Source organism: Sus scrofa, chromosome 17 (assembly GCF_054392235.1).
Source record: "Sus scrofa isolate SSC_HxYL_T2T_F1_AM1 chromosome 17, Sscrofa_HxYL_maternal_Yorkshire_Landrace_v2.0, whole genome shotgun sequence".
In the NCBI taxonomy this organism is placed as follows: Eukaryota; Metazoa; Chordata; class Mammalia; order Artiodactyla; family Suidae; genus Sus; species Sus scrofa.
The window spans coordinates 58483297-58507184 of record NC_139399.1 but is presented as its reverse complement, the minus strand read 5'-3'; the positions used below and the strand labels follow the sequence as shown (position 1 = coordinate 58507184).

The 23888-nt window shown below is 43.9% G+C and overlaps 1 protein-coding gene across 1 annotated transcript in view; it reads right to left on the bottom strand.

Annotated features, from left to right (window-relative positions):
• The window catches only part of CSE1L (chromosome segregation 1 like), a 52502-nt gene extending 38756 nt beyond the window's left edge, over positions 1-13746 (bottom strand). Inside the window, 2 exon segments of the mRNA NM_001243215.2 lie at positions 3079-3174; positions 13639-13746. Of these exon segments, the coding sequence (NP_001230144.2) occupies positions 3079-3163 (85 nt within the window). The 5' untranslated portion in view covers positions 3164-3174; positions 13639-13746.
• Positions 13747-23888: the final 10142 nt, after the last annotated feature.

The window sequence follows — 23888 nt, the reverse complement described above, 5'->3', positions numbered from 1 at the left end:
CAGATGATTACCCCACATGAAGGGGAATCTGCTTCTGAGAGAGATTAAGTGACCTTAGGGCAAAACTCATACAGCCTGTCATTCCAGAAGGGTTATTATTATTACTATTTTTAAGGGCCACACCTGTGGCATAGGGAAGTTCTCAGGCTAGGGGTTGAATGGGACCTGCAGCTGTTGGCCTATAACACCTCATGGCAATGCCGTATCCTTAACCACTCAGTGAGGACAGGGATCAAACCCACATCCTCATGGATACTAGGCAGGTTCGTAACCTGCTGAGACACAATGGGAACTCCCAGAAGGATTATTAGTATTATTAGTAATGGTAGTTAATATTTTTTTATGGTACTGTGACAGATTAGTTAATTCATGCTAATATATATTATTATTAACCATATGAGTCAGGTACTTTACTCACATATATTAAGTTGTCACTACCACCCAGAGAGGTAGGTAGTGTTATCCTCATTTTAAAGACAAGGCCACTGAGGTTAAGTAACTTGTCGAAGATCACACAGTTAGAAGATTTCATCACTGAAAAAGTTTTAGTCCAGTCCTTATTCTATCATACTAGCCCTTAGTTTTCTTCTTGAACTAAACATTTCCATTATCAGCAATAAATTTCTACAAAGATTTTACTCATATATTTTAAACTCATACTACATTTATGGATAACAAGTCTCCTAGGTTTACAGATCATACAGCAAAGGTTTATAGCACTTCTAATTTTTCCCATCTTAAGCTTCATAAGGCAACATTCATTCCAAAGTTTCAATATTTACTGAAAAAGTATGTGGTTAGCATCTATTATCTTCTATGACTTAATATGATTTAATACCTTTTTTCTTTCTTTTTTTTTTTTTTGCTATTTCTTGGGCCGCTCCCTCGGCATATGGAGGTTCCCAGGCTAGGGGTCGAATCGGAGCCGTGGCCACCGGCCTACACCAGAGCCACAGCAACGCAGGATCCGAGCCGCATCTGCGACCTACACCACAGCTCACGGCAACGCCGGATCGTTAACCCACTGAGCAAGGGCAGGGACCGAACCCCCAACCTCATGGTTCCTAGTCGGATTCGTTAACCACTGCGCCACGACGGGAACTCCACCTTTTTTCTTTCTGAATTGAGTCCCAGAGTTTAATTTCCACCCTCAAATCTTTCCTGCTTTGTATCTATCATGTATTTCTTGAAAGATGAAGAATGCTGAACTGCAAAATATTTTTCATGAGGGTACACTATGGTTTGTATGATTTTATGGCTGTTTCAATATTTGGTTGGTCAGTATTTCATATCCAGCAATCCCTGTGAAATACTATGTTTGTTACTCTTCTCAGAAACATGAATTTATTCCTACATTTCCTTGAATTCATAAAACAGCACCCCCACCTTACAAAGATGCAATTATTAAACATTTCTAATAGAGTGTGTTGGAAGAGGCTTTCTGAGAAAGTTTACGATTAGAGCCATTAATTTCTTTTTATGGAAGAACAAATACTTCTTTAAGCACTAACAGGAAAATCACAATTCTCCCTCACAGAAATCACAAACATCTTTCCAGACTGGGATGGATGCATTAACATGCATACAATTCTGTTTATTATATATAACATAAATATAACACATATGTGCACATTCATTTGGGTCTTTATGAGGTGCTTCTAAAGCTCCTTTTATGAGAATCAGTAAGTTCTGAAGAGCATTTCTGCTTTATATGGCTATATCAAGAATCATCAACTTACTGCCCACAAGACACATCTGGCCCCCAGAAGTAGCTTGTTTGGTTTGCATGGTGTTTAAAAATTTTTTGAAGGTAGCTATCAGTTAAAAATGAGAACATGGAACTCCTGCTGTGGCCCAATAGGTTAAGGATCCATCCTGTCTCTGGAGAGGCGTGGGTTCAATTGCTGGCAGGTCCTTAAAATGCACTACAGCTTGGATTTGATCCCTGGCTTGGGAACTTCGATATGCCGCAGGTGCATACTTTTTTTAAAAAAAATTTTGAACTAAAAAATGAGAACATTTCAGGAGTTCCTGTTGTGGCTCAGGAGGTTAAGAACCCGACATTGTCTGTGAGGATGGGGGTTTGATCCCTGGCCTCATTCAATAGGTTAAGGATCTAGAGTTGTTGCAAGTTAATGTATAGGTAGCAGATGTGGCTCGAATCTGGTGTAGCCATGGCTGTGGTGTAGGCTGCAGCTGCAGCTCAGATTTGATCCCTGGCCTGGGAATTTCTGTTTGCTACAGGTACAGCCACAGAAAAAAAAAAAAAAAAAAAAAAAAAAAAAAAAAATTAAATATTAATAAAAATGAGAACACTTCATATAAATATTCTTATTTTTCAAGCAAAGCTGAAAATCTGATCTTGTAAGACTGGTTTGAATCCTGCAGAATTAGCTGATTCCAAATAATATTTGTCCCTTAATCAAGGCATACGGTCAGAGGATATCACCAGTCCACACTGAGCCTGCCTCCCTCATTTACCTTCAAGTCTGACCCCTGGAGGCATCTGAGTTTTCAAGGCTAAACTTATACTAAGTCTCTAATGTAAATTGGTCAAATCTGAGAAGGAGAGAAGAGGGGAGGAATCCTAGGCCTTAAAATACATTAATTAAATCAAACCCAGCATGAGGATTAAAAGACAGTGTCAGTGGCTGATCACCTAGTGTCATGCACTTAATCACTTTTTAGGCAATTAACTCTCACCTCTATGCCCTATTTATTATATATCTCTAGAACAGGCAGTTGTAGGGATTTTCAGAAAGATCAAGAAACAAAGCATTCTAAACATACTAGTCTTTTTTATCCAAGAAAATACCAAATAAAAATTATTTTACTCAAAAAACTCCCAAACTAAAAAAAAAAAAAAAAATGAAAAGCTACCCATACCACGTATTTTAGCAACTATACGCAGCCAAGCAGACACTTCATGGCTAGAGGATCAAAGATAAACCAAGCCCAATAATCGAAGTGTAAATCTAAATCTATTTTTTCTTTCATTTAAAAAAAACTTACAAACAAGCAAATTGTACAAGGTTTCTCTTAAGAATAAACAGACCACAAAATATTTTTTCTCTTTACCTGGACGTCTGATTGTAGGATCAGGATCAAGGGTTTTCTTTAAATATTCTGTTAGTGTTTGCAAATTTGCATCGCTGAGCTCCATTGCCATAGAACCTAAAACAAAAAACTAGATTTGGGTAACCGGTCACATGGGGACACAGGGACTTACATAAGAGAGTCAGTTTATGTTATGGGTTTCCCCTCTCTGAAAGTCATTTATTTGTTTTTTAAGGTGTGGGCTGTAAGCCTTATTCTTAGCTGAGATAGCTTCCAGAAGACAAGACCGGCTTTTTTGAAACAGTGGTGAGATAATTTTGAGATGAAGAAGAAAAAAATACTCCATGATAAAAAACTACAATTTGAAGTAGTATATAAAGATCCCATAGAGTTTTGAGATAAAAGAAACTAGAATAAATTCCTTTGTGTAAAACATGCAATCTCAGGTACTGACAACAAACTACATACTGAGAATCTCCACCTAGGAAGATAATTTTGGGGTTCAGAAGACAGCTGTAATTACAATTAAAAAGCAACTTTCTACACCAAAAGCAAAGGCAACAAAAGCAAAAATAAACATGTGGGACTAAAACTAACAAGTGTCTGCACAGCAAAGGAAACCATCAACAAAATGAAAAGGCAACATACGAAATGGGAGAAAATATTTGCAAATCACATGCGATAAAAGATTAATATTCAAAATACATAAAAAACTCATACAACTCAGAAAAAAATCCAATTATGAAACGGTCAGGAGTTCCCACTGTGGCTCACTGGTAATAAATCCAACTACTACCCATGAGAAGGCAGGTTCGATCCTGGCCTCACTCAATGGGTTAAGTATCTGGTGTTGCCATAAGCTATGGTATAGGCTGGCAGCTGCAGCTCTGATTTGACACCCAACCTGAGAACTTCCATATGCTGCACAAGTGGCCCAAAAAATAAAAATAAAAAAAAATTTAAAAATAAAGGCTGAACATTTTTCAAGAAAACAAACAGATGACCAACAGGCAGGCACATGAAAAAGTGCTCAACATCAATAAACATCAGAGAAATGAAAATTAAAACCACAATGAGATTATCTCAAAAAGACAAGCAATAATAAGTGTTGTCAAGGATGTGGAGAAAAGGAAACCCTATCCTGTTGGTGGGAATGTAAATTGGTGCAGCCATCAAGGAAAGAAGTACGGAGGGTCCTCAAAAACTTAAAAACAGAACTACAACATGGTCTGGCTATTTCACTCCTTGGTATTTATCTGAAAGAAACGATAATACTTACTCAAGATACCTGCACCCCCATGTTCACTGCAGATTTTTTTTTTTTTTTTTTTTGTCTTTTCTAGGGCCGCACCTGCGGCATATGGAGGTTCCCAGACTAGGAGTCTAATCGGAGCTATAGCCACCAGCCTATGCTACAGCCACAGCAATGCCAGATCTGAGCCAAGTCCGCAACCTACACCACAGCTCACGGCAACGCCGGATCCTTAACCCACTGAGTGAGGCCAAAGATCAAATCTGCAACCTCATGGTTTCTAGTCAAATTCGTTAATCACTGAGCCACAACAGGAATTCCTCACTGCAGCATTATTAATGGTCAAGGAGTTCCTGTTGTGGCTCGGTGCCTTAAGAACCCAACTAGAATCCATGAGGATATAGGTTTGCTCCCTGGCCTCTCTCAGTGGGTTAAAGGATCTGGAGTTGGCGTGAGCTGCAGTGTAGGTAGCAGACACGGCTTGGCTCTGATGTGGCTATAGTGTAGGTCACCAGCTGCAGCTCCAATTCAACTCCTAGCTCAGGAACTTTCATATGCCTCAGGGCCCTAAAAACAAACAAACAAAAAAAACAACAATCAATACATGGAAGCAACATAACTGTCCACTGATGGATAATGAAATGTGGTATACATACATAATAGAGTATCACTTAGCCACAAAAAGGAAGATTCCTGCCATTTGTAACAACATGGATGGACCTTGAGGGCAGTATACTAAGTGAAATAAGTCAAATGATAAACACCATATGATCTCATTTATTCATGGAATCTTAAAACCAAACAAAAATATAGGTAAATAAACAGACTGGTGGTTGACTGTGTGGCAGAGGGGAGGGAGCAGCTAAATAGATGAAGAGGGTAAAAAGGTACAAACTTCTAATAAATAAATCATGAGGCTGTAATGTACAGCATGGCAACTACAGTTAATAGTGTGTTGTACTTTGAAAGTTGCTAAGACAGTAAATCTTAAAAGTTCTGAACATGAGAAAGAAATCTGTAATTATGTGCAGTAAGGGATGTTAATCAGACTTACTGTGGTGATCATTTCACAATACATACATATACCAAACCATAATATTGTGTGCCCAAAACAAATAACATTATATATTAATTATATCTCAACAAAAAAGTGACTTTTCGGGAGTTGTAGTTCAACAGTAACGAACCCAACTAGTATCCATGAGGACACAGGTTCGATCCCTGGCCTTGCTCAGTGGGTTAAAGGATCCAGCGTTGCGATGAGCTGTGGTGTAGGTCGTTGACATTGCTCTGGCTGTCAGAGACGCTGCTGGTGGCTATAGCTCTGATTCAACCTCTTACCTGGGAACTTCCACATGCCACAGATGTGGCCCTAAAAAGACAAAAAAAAAAAGGAGCAACTTTTCAAATATGTAATACTTAAACATAATTAAACATAGATCACAGAATATGCTGACCAAAAAATTCACATCTGATACACTGCAAATTATAAGCTAAATAAATGGCTTATATAGACATAAATGAAAACATAAGGCTAAGAAGTGGACAAAAGAAATAGCATATACATGATTATACATACACATGTATGCACACATCATTACCAACAGACTAAAAAGCTTGAGAAGCCTATAAATGGGACTTTACGGTCTCCAAGTTGTTGGTGAGTAGATAAAATTAAGTATGAAACGAGAGAACAAGCAGTTCCCTTGGTGGGGAGCAGGTTAGGATCATGAGATGTCAATGGTGTGCTTCTGCATGCCATGGATGCGGTCAAAAAACAAAACCCCCACAAAACCCTTGAAACGTAGAGGAAAAAACTAAAAATACACTAAAAAATGTCAACAATGGTAATGTCTACGTAACTTAGATAATTTTTTTTTTTTTTTGCTTTTTAGGGTCACACCTACAGCATATGGAGGTTCCCAGGTTAGGGGTCTAATTGGAGCTATAGCTGCCGACCTACACCACAGACACAGCAATGCCAGATCCTTAACCCACTAAGCAAGGCAAGGGATCGAACCCGCAATCTCATGGTTCCTAGTCAGATTTGTTTCTGCTGCACCACGACAGGAATTCCTAGATGATTTTTTATAATGATTTTTATTTTTTCCATGATAGTTGGTTTACAGTGTTCTATCAATTTCTACTGTACAGTAAAGTGACCCAGACATACACACATACACATATATATACATAAATTTTTTTAAGGGCTGCACCCACAACATATGGAGGGTCCCAGGTTAGGGGTCCAATTGGAGCTGTTGCTGCTGGCCTACACCACAGCCACAGCAACACCAGATTTGAGCTGTGTCTGCAACCTACACCACAGCTCACTGCCAACACTGGATTCTTAACCCACTGAGCGAGGTCAGGGACCAAACCTGCATCCTTATGGATGCTAGTCAGAATGGTTTCCGCTGAGCCGTGACAGGAACTCCCTATATATACACTCTTTTTCTTACATTATCCTCCATCATGTTCCATCTTAAGTGACTAGATATAGTTCCCTATGCTATTCAGCACGATCACATTACACAGATAATTCTTCTCTTTTTTTTGGTCTTTTTAGGGCCAAAAGCTCACAGCAATGCCCGATCCTTAACCCACTGAGCGAAGCCGGGGAATGAACCGGCATCCTCATGGATGCTAGTCACCTTCCTTACTGATGACCCATGACAGGAACTCCTACAGATTTTTATTCTCTTCATATCTTCTATATTTTTCTAATACCCTATGACTACCTATGTGTAAAATACAATCATAAAGTTATTGAAATTTTACATTTTAAAAATGCCATGACAAAAGGCAATCAAGTTCAGGCTCTCAAAGCCTCTGGAAGACAAGATACAACTGAAATACCAACCACAGACCAATAATCCCTTTCCCGCAGTTTTGAGATCCGAAAAATCTTTAAACTGAAAGGTTTTTTTTCAAGTTTGTGACAAACTCACTTGGCAGCAAAACCTAATCTGAACTGCCCCAGCTTATAAATATACTCTGTCTCACTGGGTATGTAAATTTGTTTCACTAAAGAAATACTAATTCGGGGGAGTTCCTGTTGTGGCTCAGTGGTTAACAAATCCAAATAGGAACCATGAGGTTGCAGGTTCGATCCCTGGCCTTGCTCAGTGGGTTAAGGATCTGGCATTGCTGTGAGCTGTGGTATGGGTTGCAGACACGGCTCGGATCCTGCGTTGCTGTGACTCTAGTGTAGGCCAGCGGCTACAGTTCCGATTAGAACCCTAGCCTGGGAACCTCCATGTGCCACAGGTGTGGCCTTAGAAAAGACAAAAAAAAAAAAAAAAAGACAAAAAGACAAAGAAATACTAATTTGGAGTTCCTGCCGTGGCTCAGAGGTTAACAAACCCAACTAGCATCCATGAGGACGAAGGTTCAATCCCTGGCCTCACTCAGCAGGTTAAGGATCCAGCACTGCTGTGAGCTATGATATAGGTTGCAGATGTAGCTTGGATCCTGGGTTGCTGTGGCTGTGGAATAGGCGGTTGCCTATAGCTCCAATTGGACCCCTAGCCTGGGAACTTCCACATGCCATAGGTATGGCCCTAAAAAGACAAAAAAGACAAAAAAACAAACAAACAAACAAAAAAAAAACTAATTGTATTTGATTGCAGGGTGCTACCCAATGTCCCATTTTTGATGATGTATAATCTACAGAATGTGAATTGCGAAAAAGGAAAACAGGAGTTCCCGTTGTGGCTCAGTGGTTAACAAATCCGACTAGGAACCATAAGGTTGCGGGTTCGATCCCTGGTCCTGCTTAGTGGGTTAAGGATCCGGCATTGGCATGAGCTGTGGTATAGGTTGCAGACGCGACTGTGGAGTAGGCCAGCAGCTACAGCTCCGATTCGATTTGACCCCTAGCCTGGGAACCTCCATATGCCTCAGGAGTGGCCCTAGAAAAGGCAAAAAGACAAAAAAGAAAAAGAAAAACAAAGGCACTCCTGGAGGTTCACTTTAAAGTCTTTAGGAACTCAAACAGTAAGTTATCCATTTAACGTTGTTTAATCCAGAGTTCCCTACATCACTTGGCCAAAGACCACTTTATTATGGAACACACATTGGAAATCAATGATTTAATCAATTCATTCCCCATTCTTTTCTCTGTGTTGAAATCCTGAATCTACTATGAAATCATGAAAGTTTGCAGGTGCCAAACAAAATAATTTACGTTAGCACATATGGGCTTAAAAAAAGTCTTTCTTTGCCACATGCAAATTATTCTATTTTTTGGATTTATGCAAGGCAGAGTGTGTATCTGTGTATGCGCGTGCGCATGTATCTTGAGGGGATTACAGAGGTTAGCTGAATGTATTTTTTTGAGTTTATTTTTTATTTTATTTATTTATTTATTTTTTTTGTCTTTTTGCCTTTTCTTGGGCCGCTCCCGCCGCATGTGGAGGTTCCCAGGCTAGGGGTCTAATCAGAGCTGGAGCTGTTAACCTACACCAGAGCCACAGCAACACAGGATCTGAGCCGCATCTGCAACCTACACCACAGCTCACGCCAATGCCAGATCCTTAACCCACTGAACAAGGCCACAGATCGAACCTACGATCTCATGTTTCCCAGTCGGATTTGTTAACCACTGAGCCACGACAGGAACTCCACTTTGAGTTTTAAACACATTCCTCAATAATTCTGCATTTCACTAACTTTCTGCACAACAAAGAGTGCCATGCACTCTGGCACCTGTCAACCTCATCTCCCACCTTCTTGCCCCTCACTACATTCCAGCCCTCAAAGCCTTCTTTCTGTTCCTCGAACCAGACAAAACACTTCTTCCTGACTGTAAGAATGTCCACCCTTCTAATTTGATGCCAGGTATATCATTCAGCTGAGTGCCCACTGTCAACCCCTCAAGAGAGACTTCTGGGGCTTATGGTCTACCTCTCATCCTTGTTATACTGGTAACAGCATTAATCCTCATCTGAGATATCTTTGGCTTGTCAACTCTTATTTGTCAGCTCCTTAGGGCAGGGATTTTATAGGTCTTGTTCATCTCTCTATGCCCAGGACCTCTGAACATTGCCTGGCATACAGCAGACATTGATTAAGCATTTGCTGCATGAACTAACGGATAAGTCAATATGTTAACCAGCTAAAACACTGATCCCATCTGGACTGGAGACTATTACTTGAGGATCAATTATTAGGAGGCCCAACATAATGTAGGGACTCAGTTATATCTGTCGGGATAAACAATGACCAATTTACCACCATAATTAATTTCTGCTCATTCAAAAGTGCTTCAAGAAAGATGTGAATTTGAAATTTGTGCTGTATTATAGTTCATCTCTGCCAGTGCCTACACTTTTGTTTTGCGGCTTTGCACTTCTATCCCATCTGCTTGGACAGCTATGCCCCTGGAGAGCTTTGTGGTTCACTGCCCACTCACTCAGGTCTCTTTTCAAATGTCATTTATTTTTAGAGATGTCTTCTTGGACCCTCCTATGTAAAAGAGCACCCATTTCACCACTCTCCATTCTCTTACTCTGTTTTTCCAAGTAAATTTTACCAGGCATATGAATGAATTATTTATTTCCTTCCCTCCCTCCTTCCTTTTTTTGGCTGTGCCTGTGGCATACAAAACTTCCCAAGCCAGAGACTGAACCAGCAGTAACCAGAGCCAAGTCATAACAATGCCAGATCCCTAATTGACTGAGCCACCAGGGAACTCCTGGATTTCCTTACTTACCATGATTCTCCCTGCATTAGACTGTAAACTCTGTGTGAGTAGAGACTTTGTGTTTTGTTCACTGCAACTTCTCTATATCCTTACAACAGTGATGGGCACACACTACATATTTGTTGTTCTATCTTCAAAGGCTACATACTCTTGTTGACTTTTCCCATCAAAAACACTACCATTATTCACATTTACTCTAGTCAACTGGCTGTGACAAACAGAAGAGCTGGAGACAACTGATTCTAAGACCATATGGTAGAGTGACCTCCCTCCACCCCCCAAATAACAAAGTTGAAGTGCTAGGTAAGACTATTTTTAGACTTTAAAAAAGCAGGGGGTAGGGGGAGAAGTGTGTGTAGGTGTTGAGGGACATAAACATGCACGCTACAACCCCTGACTATATAAATCCTATTTTTTTTCGGTCTTTTTCTAGGGCCACATGCATAGCATATGGCGGTTCCAAGGCTAGGGGTCTAATCGGAGCTGTAGCCACCAAGCCAAAGCAACTTGGGATCCCAGCCGCGTCCGAGACCCACACCACAGCTCAGGCAACACCGGATCCTTAACTCACTGAGCAAGGCCAGGGATCGAACCCGCAACCTCATGGTTCCTAGTCAGATTTGTTAACCACTGAGCCATGACGGAAACTCCCAGAAATCCTATATTATTAATGTTAGTGAAAAGACTAAATGTTTGCCAACAAATACTTCTTCTTTTTAATTTAAGTTAATGGCCACACCCATGGCATATGGAAGTTCCCAAGTGAAGGACTGAATCTGAGCTGCACCTGCAACCTATGCCATCAGATCCTTTAACCTCTGTAGCAACTCAAGCTGCTGCAGTCAGATTCTTAACCCACTGTACCACAGCAGGAACTCCAACAAATCCTTCTTCTATCTCCTCAGGGATGTCTGTAAACCGAGCCTTGACTTGGGAAAGTATGAGGTCAAGTAATTTTAGAGAGTACTGCACAGGTATTCACCACATATCAGCAAGCTCAAGGTCTAATTAAACTATCTTATTTGGCCACAGGTGAAGGTATTTTGACACTCTGAAATATTAGCAATATATAAATGTAAAAAGTGTTATTGGCTTTAAAATAAAGATTCAAACTAGAAGTGAAAAATGCATTCTTTCACCTTTAAATGAGGGGTGATACTTTACTTCACCACGCTATCTTTGGAAATCCCTACCAATACATAAAAAGTAAAAAACATGTACAATAACAAATCAATTATGACAGACTTAGCTAAATTCCAAGTTCATCTTGCTGAATGAATGGCTGGACCTATGTCTAGCCTCTTTCCATAGGCCCTCAGTTAGTTATAGGTGCAGACTTTTGGAATAAAAGCTTTGCTTTCCAAGGCCATCTCACAGAAATAAGTGACATAAGTTGATCCAAGATGTGTGCCTTTTCCTTAGTTATTTCCTCCATATTAGAAAAGAATTCCTGAGGCCTTACATCTGGGAAAAGGGAGAGAGATCCAACAAATGAAAACTATCTGGCATACATACATGAAGGATCTATCCCCACACCTCTATCCACCCTCTGCTTTCTCATCACAGGAATTTACCACTTAGGTGCACATCCAAACTCTTTACATTGACTACAATGCCCTGTAAGATCCAGCCCCTGGCTACCTCTCACTTCACATGATATTCTGGCAAGCAAGATTTCCCCACATATTCCAATATTCCAAGCTTGTTCCTGTCCTCGAGCCTCTGTACTTTCTATTCTCTCTGCCTGGAATGTTCTGTTCCCTAGTCTTTCCATAAATGGTCTCAGCTCAAATGCCACCTCCTCAGAGAAGCCTTGACAGTCACATCACTCTGTCACTTGTCACTATCTAAAATTATCTAAGTCATTTATTTGTATTGTTTCTTTTCCCCACTAGAATATAAGCTCCCCAAGGGAAGGGACTTAGTCTATTTTTGCTTCTTCACTGTATTCACAGAGATTAAGTGGATGCTCAATTAAGTTATTAAATGAATAAAGGAATAGATAAAATACCAAAGGGAAAGCACTGCTCTCAAACCCATCTAATCCTGTATAGGAAATGGTTTCCCTCTATCCCAGTCCCCAACTAGGAGAAATCAAAGTACACAGAAAGGGAGAAAGAATTATCTTGCACTAATGATAAGAAATGAAAGACAAAGGGTCTTAAGAGGGAAGAGACTAGATCAAAAGTTCCACCAGTTATGCAAAAAATAAGAGACACACACACAGGCCAAAAATTTAATGATGGGGGCCCAAGTGGAGGAGAAATGGAGTACTGGTAGGATCTAAGAGAAAAAAGTCCCTTTCTTGTCTCCAAGGAATATCTGTACATCTACTATGTGGCAAGCACCGACCACCTGGGTACAGCAGTAACAAGACAGGCCAGGTCCTTGCTTTTTTACACCCTAGCAGTTGAGAAAGGCAATAAACAAGTAAATTTTAAGTGATTCTACGTAAGTGATTTACGAAATAAAACTAGGATGATGTGATAAAAGAGCTGAAGGAAAGAGACCCTTTGAGAGGTTGGTCAAAGAAGGCCTAAGGTGAGTGAAATATGAAGGACAGGGAAGCAGCCTTGCAAAGACCTGATGTTGGTACTTTTCGAACAAACAAAAGGCACGTCCAAACCCTTTACGGAGGACATGAGCTTGCAACATTTAAGAAAAACAAAGGTCAGCAGTACTGCTTCAGTGAATACTACTTCAGAAGAGATGGGTGGAAGAGGCGGACAACGAAACGGCACTTCAGACGGGACTTTGTAAACTGCGGTAATACTCAGTGGATCCTCGCAGTCACTTTACGAGGTGGATGTTTTCAACCCCACTTTGTAGATAAAGTGGAGACTTGGAGAGATGAAGTGACTGGCTCTAAGTTACATTCCTGGGGTGAAGCTAAATCTGGAACGAACCCAGGCTTTCTCATTCCAAAGCTGAATTCCACGCTCCGAACTACCACACGATAGCTTTTCCTCAAGAGGCGGACCCCACGTTACTGGGCAGGTGCTCAGAACCCCGGTGCACCCACTACAATCTAATCCTCACGAGCAACTCAGCAAAGTGAGATCACGATGCCTATTTTACAGTCATGGAGACTGAGGCACAGGGAGGTGGAGCTCCACCGCCTCCTTAATCAGAAAGTGAGGACAGAGGAAGAGGCGGTCAGGGCGGAGGCCAGCACTCCAGCCCAGCAGCCGCACAGGCCTTGCCGCCGCACTCCGCTCACGTTGCGGGGTGGCCGGGAGCGCTGAGAATGGACACGCAGGCGCAACCAATGAGAGGCGGACTTCCCGAGCGGCGTGGCCAATCAGCGCAGCGCTGGAGGGGAAGGGGCGGGCACTGGATACGCTCGCGGTAGGTCGCGCCTGGGTTGCCCTGGCCCCTCGCAGGCCCGGGTACCGCCGAGCCTGGGCCTCAGACCTGGAACGCCACGAGGGGATGGGAGACCGTTCGGCAGATGCAAAAACCTTACCCGAGGGTGCCGCCCGGGACAGAGGCCTATATCCTGCTCTCTCCAGGAGGTGCAGTCCTTACTACCCAGCGTTCGGAAGTGCTGGGAGCACCTCATTCCTCCCTCAGCCGGTTCCCAAGAGGCCACCGTGCCAGGCCGTGCACGCCCGCGCCTTACCTCGTGGGGATACGGGAACGGAGAAGGGACTCTCAGCCGCGGACGGCAGCCAGCACTACCCACTCCTACTGCCGCTCCACCTCACATTCAAACCCCGGCAAAATGGCGCGGCAGCGAGGCTGCGGCCGGGGCGCATGCGTGAGCAGGGCCGAGGCAGGGGGCGGGGCCAAGCGCGCCCGGCCCCACCCAGGCTGGAAAGGCCAATCTCTGCCCGGCTCTGGGTTTGCTGACGTCATAGTGGACAATGCTCTTTGGCTCTGACCGCTCTAAGGGGCATCACAATCCCCATTCGGAACTGAGCAGATTCTGCGAGTGACCATTTTTGATATCAGGCACCTAGCAGTGAAACTGACAGTACTAACGGCCTGAACCTAGCCAGAACATGAACTGGGACTTGAACCCAAATGTCAGGACTCAAACCCAGCCTAAACCCAGATTGGGACTTAAAACCCACAGTTTTAAATTAGAATCACTCACCCTGTGTCTGGACTTACTGAGGTTCTTCATACCTCCTCGCAGAAGAAATTCAGGGAGAGACAAAGTGACAGGCAAGAAGTAGATTTATTAAGACAGGAAGCTTGTGAGAGGTGCAAGTGGGCAGGCACGGAACCTCTGCCCCTGAGGATCCGGTGGACTATAGTTTTATCATCCAAGGGGAGTGGAGGTTGGAAAAGCCCACGTCTTCCTGTCTGGGAGTAGTAGCCCCTCCTTAGTATCCAGTAAGGTGTGTATTCAAATCAGCAGAAGGGTGGTCCTCAAACTCCTGCTCTTGGTCTGAATCTGAATGCAGGCCTAAACCCATCCCTCATCCAACGACCTGAGGCAATTCTCACGCCTCCACTAGTCAAGCAAGCCTGCCTTGTGCTGATGGCTTTCTTGGACAGTTATTAACTTACACTTATCTCCCAATGTACCCTAAGTTTCCCTCTTTAACTATGGTCCTTTATCCGGACTTCTACAACTACCTGTACCTACTCCATCCCTATCAGTAGGTCTCATATAATTGTTGAACAAATTGCCCAAGGTCATATTCAAAGCGTCTTAGACAGAACTTTCTGCCCCCTTATGTTTTAGAGGGAGAAATGGAATCAGCAAGTAAGATAATTCTGGAGTTCCCTGGTTGCTTAGCGGTTAAGGGCCACTACTGTGGCTCGGGAACTTCTGCATGCCCCAAGCACGGCCAAAAAACAAAGATCATTTCAAATTTGATTAGTGCTCTGAAAGGAGGATTTAAAAACAGATTGATATGGGAGGCGGTGACATGGAAGGGCAATGGGATAGCCAGAGGAGACCTCTGAACAAATGACAATTGACCTGAATTTCAACAAGGAAACAAGCTGTGGATCAGCCTGCAGAGCATTCTAGAAGGAGGGGATGCCAATAGCAAAGACTGAGGCAGAACTGGGCTAGGCTGGGGCTTAAAAAAAAGTGGAGCCATGGCAGGAGACAGAGTTAGGTCAGCAGGGGCCAGATGATGTAGGCCTCCTAAGCCTATGTTTGGACTCTGTCTTAAATGTACCCATTACAGGATGATCACCAAATTTATATTTTAAAAGTCTCCTTGTACTGTATGGGGCGGAAGAGCTTGAAGCAGGAGACCAGTGAGGAGGCTGTTGGAAGCATCCAGGGAATTGAGGTTAAGCCTGGAGTAGGGTGAGTAGCAGTGAATGTGGAGAAAATCAGACAGCTTCAGGATATATTTTAGAGGTAGAGCCTGTAGGATCTTATGATACACTGAGTGTGGGAAAGAGGGGAACCAGTTACGACTTGTGGAAATCCCTACCCTCAGTTTTGGCCACCTCCTCAACAGGCCCAGCTGTCTCCACTCAGAGCCCATCCCTTGGAATTGCTAGCTTGCAACTCCCTGGGACTGAAAGCCATGCTATTTGGTCGTCATTTGAGGAAACAAACATGAGAGCACAAAATTATGTAGGCACTGAGAACAGCAGAGCTCTCAGCCCTTGATGACTTTGTCCAAGCCCCTACACCCTGAGATCAACAGATTTTTCTTTTTTTTTAATATTTTTAGGGCCGCACCCACGGCATATGGAGGTTCCCAGGCTAGGGTCTAATCAGAGCCGTAGCTGGCAGCCTACGCCACAGCCACAGCAATACCAGATCCAAGCCGAGGCTGTGACCTACACCACAGCTCACGGCAAAGCCGGATCCTTAAACCACTTAGTGAGGCCAGGGATCGAACCCACAACCTCATGGTTCCTAGTCAGATTTGTTTCCACTGCACCACGACAGGAACTCCAAGATGAACAAATTTGAACGCAGCTTCTAGCAGCATAAGGCTGTGTCTCTAGGGTGACCCCAGTATCCCCACCCCAGGAAAATTTACTGTTTTTTCTTACCAAGACCTGAGGATGGGCCCTAACTTTCTTTTCTTAGAGCATTTACTGGCAAGGGCTTACAGTGGCAGACTCTTCCTCTGTCCCTTTGAGATATAGCTGTATCACCAATTCAGGAATGTCTTTCTCAAGGACACGAAAGTCTTTCCTTTGAAATGTAATCATTAGGAAGGTAGAGTCTCAAGTCTCCCAGTCTCTGTGGGAGGCTAGAAGCCTAACTTTTTTTTTTTTTTTTTTTTTTTTTTTTTTGTCTTTTTGCCATTTCTTGGGTTGCTCCCACAGCATATGGAGGTTCCCAGGCTAGGGGTCGAATCGGAGCTGTAGCTGCCAGCCTACGCCAGGGCCACAGCAACTCGGGATCTGAGCTGCGTCTGCGACCTACACCACAGCTCACGGCAACGCCGGATCCTTAACCTACTGAGCAAGGCCAGGGATCGAACCCGAAACCTCATGGTTCTTAGTCGGATTCATTAACCACTGTGCGATGATGGGAACTCCCTAGAAGCCTAACTTTGATAACTGCCAGCCCGCAGACATAGCTGGCCTAATCCCCTTTCCACTGAGCAACACCGCATAACTTTTCACAGGAGCCCCAGCTCTCTCCTTCCTCCCTTGTTCTCCCTTTAAAACGCCCAAACCCCTCCTGCAGAATAAAATCTGTTGTCACCACTTCAACAACATCTGGCTGTGTTTTTGACTGCACCCTAGCTGCAAATGTAAAAGCAACTCCAATCTATACAGTGTAAAAAGTTGTTCTATTTGAGTGAAAAGGTTATAGACATAAAGTTTTAGTAAAATTACTCAACATTATTACAGCCCACAAACCCTAGAAGATCTGGCTCCTGCCGACCCTCCCCACTCCTCCCCTCCACCCCACTCACCTTCCTTTCTGTTCTTCCAAACTCCAAGCTTATTCCTACCTCAGAGCATTCATAGTGCTCTTCCCAGCTCTGCCTCGAATGCTCTTCCAGATCCTCGAAAGACTGGCTTTTCCGTACCTTTAGATTCCAGCTCAAATATTACCTCAAAGTGGCCTTCCCCTTTTTTTCCAACTGAAATTGCCCATTCCCCACCAGCCAAAAGTGACATTTAGGGTTGCCAGGTTTAGCAAATGAAATACAGTTTACTCAGTTCAACGTGAATTTCAGAAAAGCAATGTATAATTTTTTTAGTATAGCTATTGCACGGGATGCACTTATACTAAAAAAATGTAGTGTTTATCTGTAATTCACATTGAGCCAGGGATATTACCTGGCAGCCCCAGCTCCATCATATCATCATCTTCACAGCATTTATCACTCCATACAATTAACTGTTTCTTAAAAACAAAAAACAAAAACAAAAACAAAAAGACAAAAACCATCTGCTTAAGGACTTTTTTTTTAACAGACTAAATTGTGTTTTTGTTTCTAATTTTTACACCCACCTGCAGCACATGGAGGTTCCTGGGCGAGGGGTTGAATCAGAGCTGCAGCTGCTGGCCTATGCCACAGCCACAGCCACAGCCACGCCACAGCTGAGCTGTGTCTGTGACCTACACCACAGCTTTCATCAATGCAGGATCCTTAACCCACTAATCGAGGCCAGGGGTTGAACCTGCATCCTCATGAATACTAGTTAGGTTCCTTACCTCTGAGCCATGATGGGGATTTCCCAGGCCAGGGAGTGAGCCCAAGCCACAGCTACAGCAACGCTGGATATTTTTTTTTTTTTTTTTTTTTTTGTCTTTTTGCCGTTTCTTGGGCCGCTTATCCACGGCATATGGAGGTTCCCAGGCTAGGGGTCAAATCGGAGCTGTAGCCGCTGGCCTACGCCAGAGCCACAGCAACGTGGGATCCGAGCTGCGTCTGCAACCTACACCACAGCTCACGGCAACGCCAGATCCTTAACCCACTGAGCAAGGGCAGGGACCGAACCTGCAACCTCATGGTTCCTAGTCGGATTCGTTAACCACTGCGCCACGATGGGAACTCCTCCAATGCTGGATCTTTTAATCCAATGTGCCAGACTGGGGATCGAATCTAAACCTCTGCAGTGACCAGGGCCACTGCAGTTGGATTCTTTTTTTTTAATACAGTGATTTTTATATTTTTCCATTATAGCTGGTTTACGGTGTTCTGTCAATTTTCTACTGTACAGCATGGTGACCCAGTTACACATACATGTATACATTCTTTTTTCTCACATTATCAGGCTCCATCATAATGACTAGATGCAGTCGGATTCTTAACCTACTGTGCCACAACATGAACTCCCAATTTCACTTTTACAGCCCAGATGGGAGGCAGAAGAGTGTTAATATTGAAAATTGAGAAGTGTCAGATTGTTGTTTCTTTTTATTTATTTTTTTTATGGTCACACCTGTGGCATATGGAAGTTCCCGGGCCAGCGATTGAATCTGAGCTGCAGCTGTGGCAATGCCAGATCTTTAACCCACTGCACCGGGCTGGTGCCTCTGCAGCAACCCAAGCTGCTGCAATCAGGTTCTTAACTCAGTGCACCACAGCAGGAACTCCTGTTTCTTAATCTTTTTAAAATGGAGGCATCCTTCTTTCTTTTTCTTTTTTTCTTTTTGCCATTTCTTGGGCCGCTCCCACGCCATATGGAGGTTCCCAGGCTAGGGGTCGAATCGGAGCTGTAGCTGCCAGCCTACGCCAGGGCCACAGCAACGTGGGATCCGAGCTGCATCTGCGACCTACACCACAGCTCATGGCAACGCCGGATCCTTAACCCACTGAGCAAGGCCAGGGATCGAACCCGCAACCTCATGGTTCCTAGTCAGATTCGTTAACCACTGCGCCACGAAGGGAACTCCTCCTTCTTTCTTTTTAAACAAATATGTGCATGGTGGAAAGTCCACATAGTACAAACAGCATTTGATCTTTCACTAATTAGGACATTAACTGTAGGTCATATGCTGAATATTTAGGCCCTTCATGTACTTTATCTGATGTTCTCTGAGAGGCATGTGAGTTTCCCAGCATGTGATTCTGGCTTTGTCATCGTTAAAGGGTACTTCAGTCAGCTTTTGGTTTATATTTTGAAGCTATTATGCGGATAAAAGATTCCTGCAGTTTCTCCTTGATGACGTCTACCATGTGATAATGTGAAATATTCTTCTTTGGCCTTTTCAAAGCTCTCCTCCTCCAATTCTATCTTGTCTGATATCAATATCATTGGAACTGCTTTCTTTTCTTTCTTTTTTTCTTTTTAGGGCCGAAATTAAGACCTAAGGAAGTTCCCTGACTAGGGGTCAATCAGAGCTGCAGCTGTCAGCCTGCACCACAGCCACAGCAACCAGGGATCTGAACTGCATCAGATCCCTGTGTCACAGCTTGCAGCAATGCTGGCTCCTGAACCCCCTGAGCGAGGCCAGGGATCAAAACTGCATCCTCATGGAGGCTCGTCAGGTTCTTAATCCGCTAAGCTACAATGGGAATTCCCTGGACCTGCTTCCTTTCCGGTGACAATTTCCTGGCCATTTTCTCTGAACCCAGCTTTATCAACATGTAATTGACACATCCCTCACCGTCCCTTTATCCTTTTGGGTCAGCCTGGTTAAGAGTGTGGACTTGAGCCAGACTACACAGGTTAAGATCCCAATGCCATCCATCTGTGTGACATTGGTCAAATTACTTATAACTTGATTGCCTCATCTCTAAAATAGCATCTGGATAATAAATACTATTTTGCCTCTTAGGGTGGTTATGAGATTTAAAGGGCCAATATGTATGAAGCCCATGAAAGAGCACCTGGGAAACTAAGTGCCCAAGCGTGTTAGCTGTTGGGACCATTTGTTATGTTCAGTGGGAGTGTATTTTGAATGGCCTCCCATTGCCCCCCGCCCAGGTCCCCCTCCCATTGCTGATCCCCAGGTGGTACGACCTTAGACCTGGGCTCGCTTTTGGCCCCTTGCCTTGGCCCCTGTGCTTTAGAGGGCTCCACCCTCCAGCCACTCACTACCCACATGCCAGGTGGGTGCACTTTCCTGCTCACCAGGAACCCATGCCACCTCCTTTCAGACCACCTTCCAGTCACACAGGATCCTGGAAGTCCCCACCCTTAGGCCCTGAACCCTCTTCCAGGGTCCTTGGAAAGCTCTCGCTGTCACTTCTGAGAGCAAGTGCAAAGCAGGTGTGAACACCCCTAAGCTGGAAGTGTGATGAGGGGGCAGACGCGTGTGCAGCAGGTTTGGACGGAGCTGGACATCTGCACACACACATTCACAGCCTTGTGGTGCAGGCTGAGGCTTGAGGACGGAGGAGGAAGGCTGCAGGACAAAGGCCAATTCTCCCCCTGCTGCTCGGATCTGGCATGGAACTCTGGGGAGCCTGAGAATTCGAATTTCTATTGTCCATTTTTATTTCTTGATAATTCAACTTTTGAACCTGGACTTCCAGGTATTACAAAGATATTTACCAAAGAAGGAGGTTAGAACATTTTTTTTTTGTCTTTTCTAGGGCCGCTTCCCACGGCATATGGGGGTTCCCAGGCTAGGGGTCAAATCAGAGCTGTAGCCACCGGCCTACACCAGAGCCACAGCAACGTGGGATCCAAACCACGTCTGCGACCTACACCACGGGTCACAGCAACGCTGGGTCCTTAACCCACTGAGCGAGGCCAGGGATCGAACCTGCAACTTCATGGTTCCTAGTCAGATTCGTTAACCACTGCGCCACGACAGGAACTCCAAGAGCATGTTTTATTCGCAAGTTTATTAGCCTGGCATATAACTTTGAGGCTTAGTGGCTGTGAGCCCAACATTTGTATTTCTGCCCCAGAACCGGCAGATGTCAGTAGAGGGCTGTGCTCCCAGCCTTCTGGAGCCAGTGTCCCCTTGATCTACAACTGTTTGTTCCCCAGCACAGGAAGCAGCCCTTCTCGGTGTGAGACCCCTCCTTAGGGAGGGACTCAAAGGAGCATCAAAGAGGCAGTGGAGGAGAGAGATGAGGCAGGAGCTAATGGCTCTCAAGCACTGAGAGGTGATGTGGGGTAGAGGGCTCTGGAGCCAGACTGCAGGGCTTTGAATCTGTGTGGCTTTGGACAAGTTCGTTCTCCTCTCGAGCCCCATATAAAAAATGGGGTGTGATGATGATAATAAGTACCTACCTTACGGAGCTGTCCTGAGGATTAAAGGGGATGATGTGAGCAGAGCAAAATGCAAATGATCATTCTTCCTTTGATCACTGCTCTGCTGCTGGGTGCTGTCACAGAAATGACAGGGGGAAAACAGGCTGAACAATGGCTGAAATGGCAAGCGCCTATAAAATGACCAAAAGGGAAGCCTAACAGAGGGAATAAAGTTCTCTTTCCCTTCTCCTTTGGTGGAGGGGAAGGGGAAGTGTGACCAGGGAATGTGGAGCCTCAAACTGGAGCCCTTTGGGCACCTTCGAGTTGCAGATTGAGCACCTTCCCGAATGTTCTCAGGGGAAGCAGGTGCCTGGGGCCAATTTCTGTCATGGCGGCTATGGAGGAGTGGGTCTTTGGGCGGCAACTTCCTCTTCAAGCTGAGCAAGGCAAATGGAGAGTGGAACTGCCAGTGGAAAGAAAGGAAATGACCAAGACAGCACAGGAAATGACCTAATATTCCTGAGTTTGTGAACCGTCCCATGATCATCCTAGAATTTCCACTTAAAAAAAAAAAAAAAACTAAAAAAAAAAAAAAAAGGCTCTGCATTTTTCCTTCACTTAAATTCATTGAGTGGGGAGTTCCCTCGTGGCCTATTGGTTAAGGACTCAGTATTGTCACTGCTGTGGCGCAGACTAATGCTGTGGCTTGGGTTCAATTCCTGACCTGGGAATTTCTGCATGCTGCTAGCACAGTACTCTTCCCCGCCAAAAAAATTCATTGAGAGAATTTTGTATCTGGTACTGTGTTCCAGTGGGTGAGATTATCATAAACAAAACAGCCATGGTCACTGCCCCCATTCCAGTGGGGGAGACACAGCAAGCAGACTGCTGCAGATGGCAGTGAGCTCAGAGGAGGACATCAAAATGGGAACAAGGAGTTAGCATGTGGGTTGAAGCCAGGAGGAGGAACTGGCATGACGTGACCTAGAGAGAGGGCATTCCAGGCAGAGGAATAGCATGGGCAAAGGCCCTGAGGCAGGAGCAAGTGTGGAACTCTTAAGAAGTCATGACTTAAAAAACTGAGGTAGGAGTTCCTGTTGTGGCTCAGTGGTTAACGAACCTGACTGGGAACCATGGGATTTCGGGTTCGATCCTTGCCCTTGCTCAATGGGTTAGGGATCTGGCGTTGCCCTGACCTGTGGTGTGAGTGGCAGATGTAGCTCGGATCCCGCGTTGCTACGGCTCTGGCATAGGCAGGCGGCTACAGCTCGGATTAGACCCCTAGCCCTGGAACCTCAGCATGCCACGGGAGCTGCCCTAGAAAAGGCAAAAAGACCAAAAAAAAAAAAAAAAAAAAAAAAAAAAAAAAAAAAAAAACACACACAAAAGGCAAAAACCAAAACTGAGGTACAGTTGATTTACAGTGTTGTGTTAGTTTCAGATGTATAGCAAACTGACTCTGATCTATTTATCTATATATCTTTTTCAGATTCTTTTTCATTAGAGGTTATTATAAGATATTATATATAGTTCCCTGTGCTTTACTAGTAAGTCCTTGTTTATCTGTTTTAGAAATAGTAGTATGTATCTGGAAATCCCAAGCTCCTAAATTATCCTTCCCTCCCCCCTTTCCTCTTTGGTAATCATAAGTATGTCTACTTCTGTTTCATAAATAAGTTCATTTGTGTCATTTTTTTTTTTAGATTCCACATACGAGTGATGTATTTGTCTCTTTTTTTTTTTTTTTGTCATTTCTTGGGCTGCTCCCACAGCAGATGGAGGTTCCTAGGCTAGAGGTCAAATTGGAGCGTAGCCACTGGCCTACGCCAGAACCACAGCAATGCAGGATCTAAGCTGCGTCTGTGACCTACACCACAGCTCACGGCAATGCTGGATCCTTAACCCATTGATCGAGGCCAGGGATCAAACCCGCAACCTCATGGTTCCTAGTCAGATTCGTTAACCACTGAGCCATGACGGGAACTCCATATTTGTCTTTCTTGACTTAGCATGATAACCTCTAGGTTCACACATGTTGCTGCAAATGGCATTATTTCATTCATTTTTTTTTTTTTTGGTATATTCTAGGGCCCCACCCGAGGCATATATGGAGGTTCCCAGGCTAGGGGTCTAATCGGAGCTACAGCTGCCGGCCTATAGCACAGCCACAGCAACGCAGGATCCGAGCTGTGTCTGTGACTTACACCACAGCTCACGGCAATGCCGGATCCTTAACCCACTGAGCCAGGCCAGGGATTGAACCCGCAACCTCATGGTTCCTAGTCGGATTTGTTAACCACTGAACCACAATGGGAACTTCTATTTCATTTTTTTTATGATTAATATTCTATTCTGTATATGTAGGCTATGTATAGAAAACATAAAAAAGTGTTTTCCTTCCAGCTTCCATGATCTGTCCACAGGCCTCTTCTATTGAATGATGCTTAGCTTTTGCTTGCTTCTCAGAAACACATAGCACTCCGGAGAAGAAAATCAATATGCCATTATTGAAGCTCAAATTCACTCAAGCCAAGAAGTTTATTAGAACACATGGGTATTTCTTGGACATAAATCAAGATAAATTCTTTAGGCAAATCTGAATTAAGGAGCCTATAGAAGCTTTATGCAAAGCTTTTGGTGTCTCTGGGAAAGATGAAAACTATTATAGAATTATTCTCAAAGGCTCAATCTTCAGTTGAGCATCAGAATAAAAAAAAAATTATTTTTGCCAGAACCCTTGGTAGGCGGGAGGTCTCCCCATCCCTTCTCTTTCTCCTCTTGCTGTGGGAAGGTAGCTGCATTTACTAAGCTGGATGCTCCTAAGTT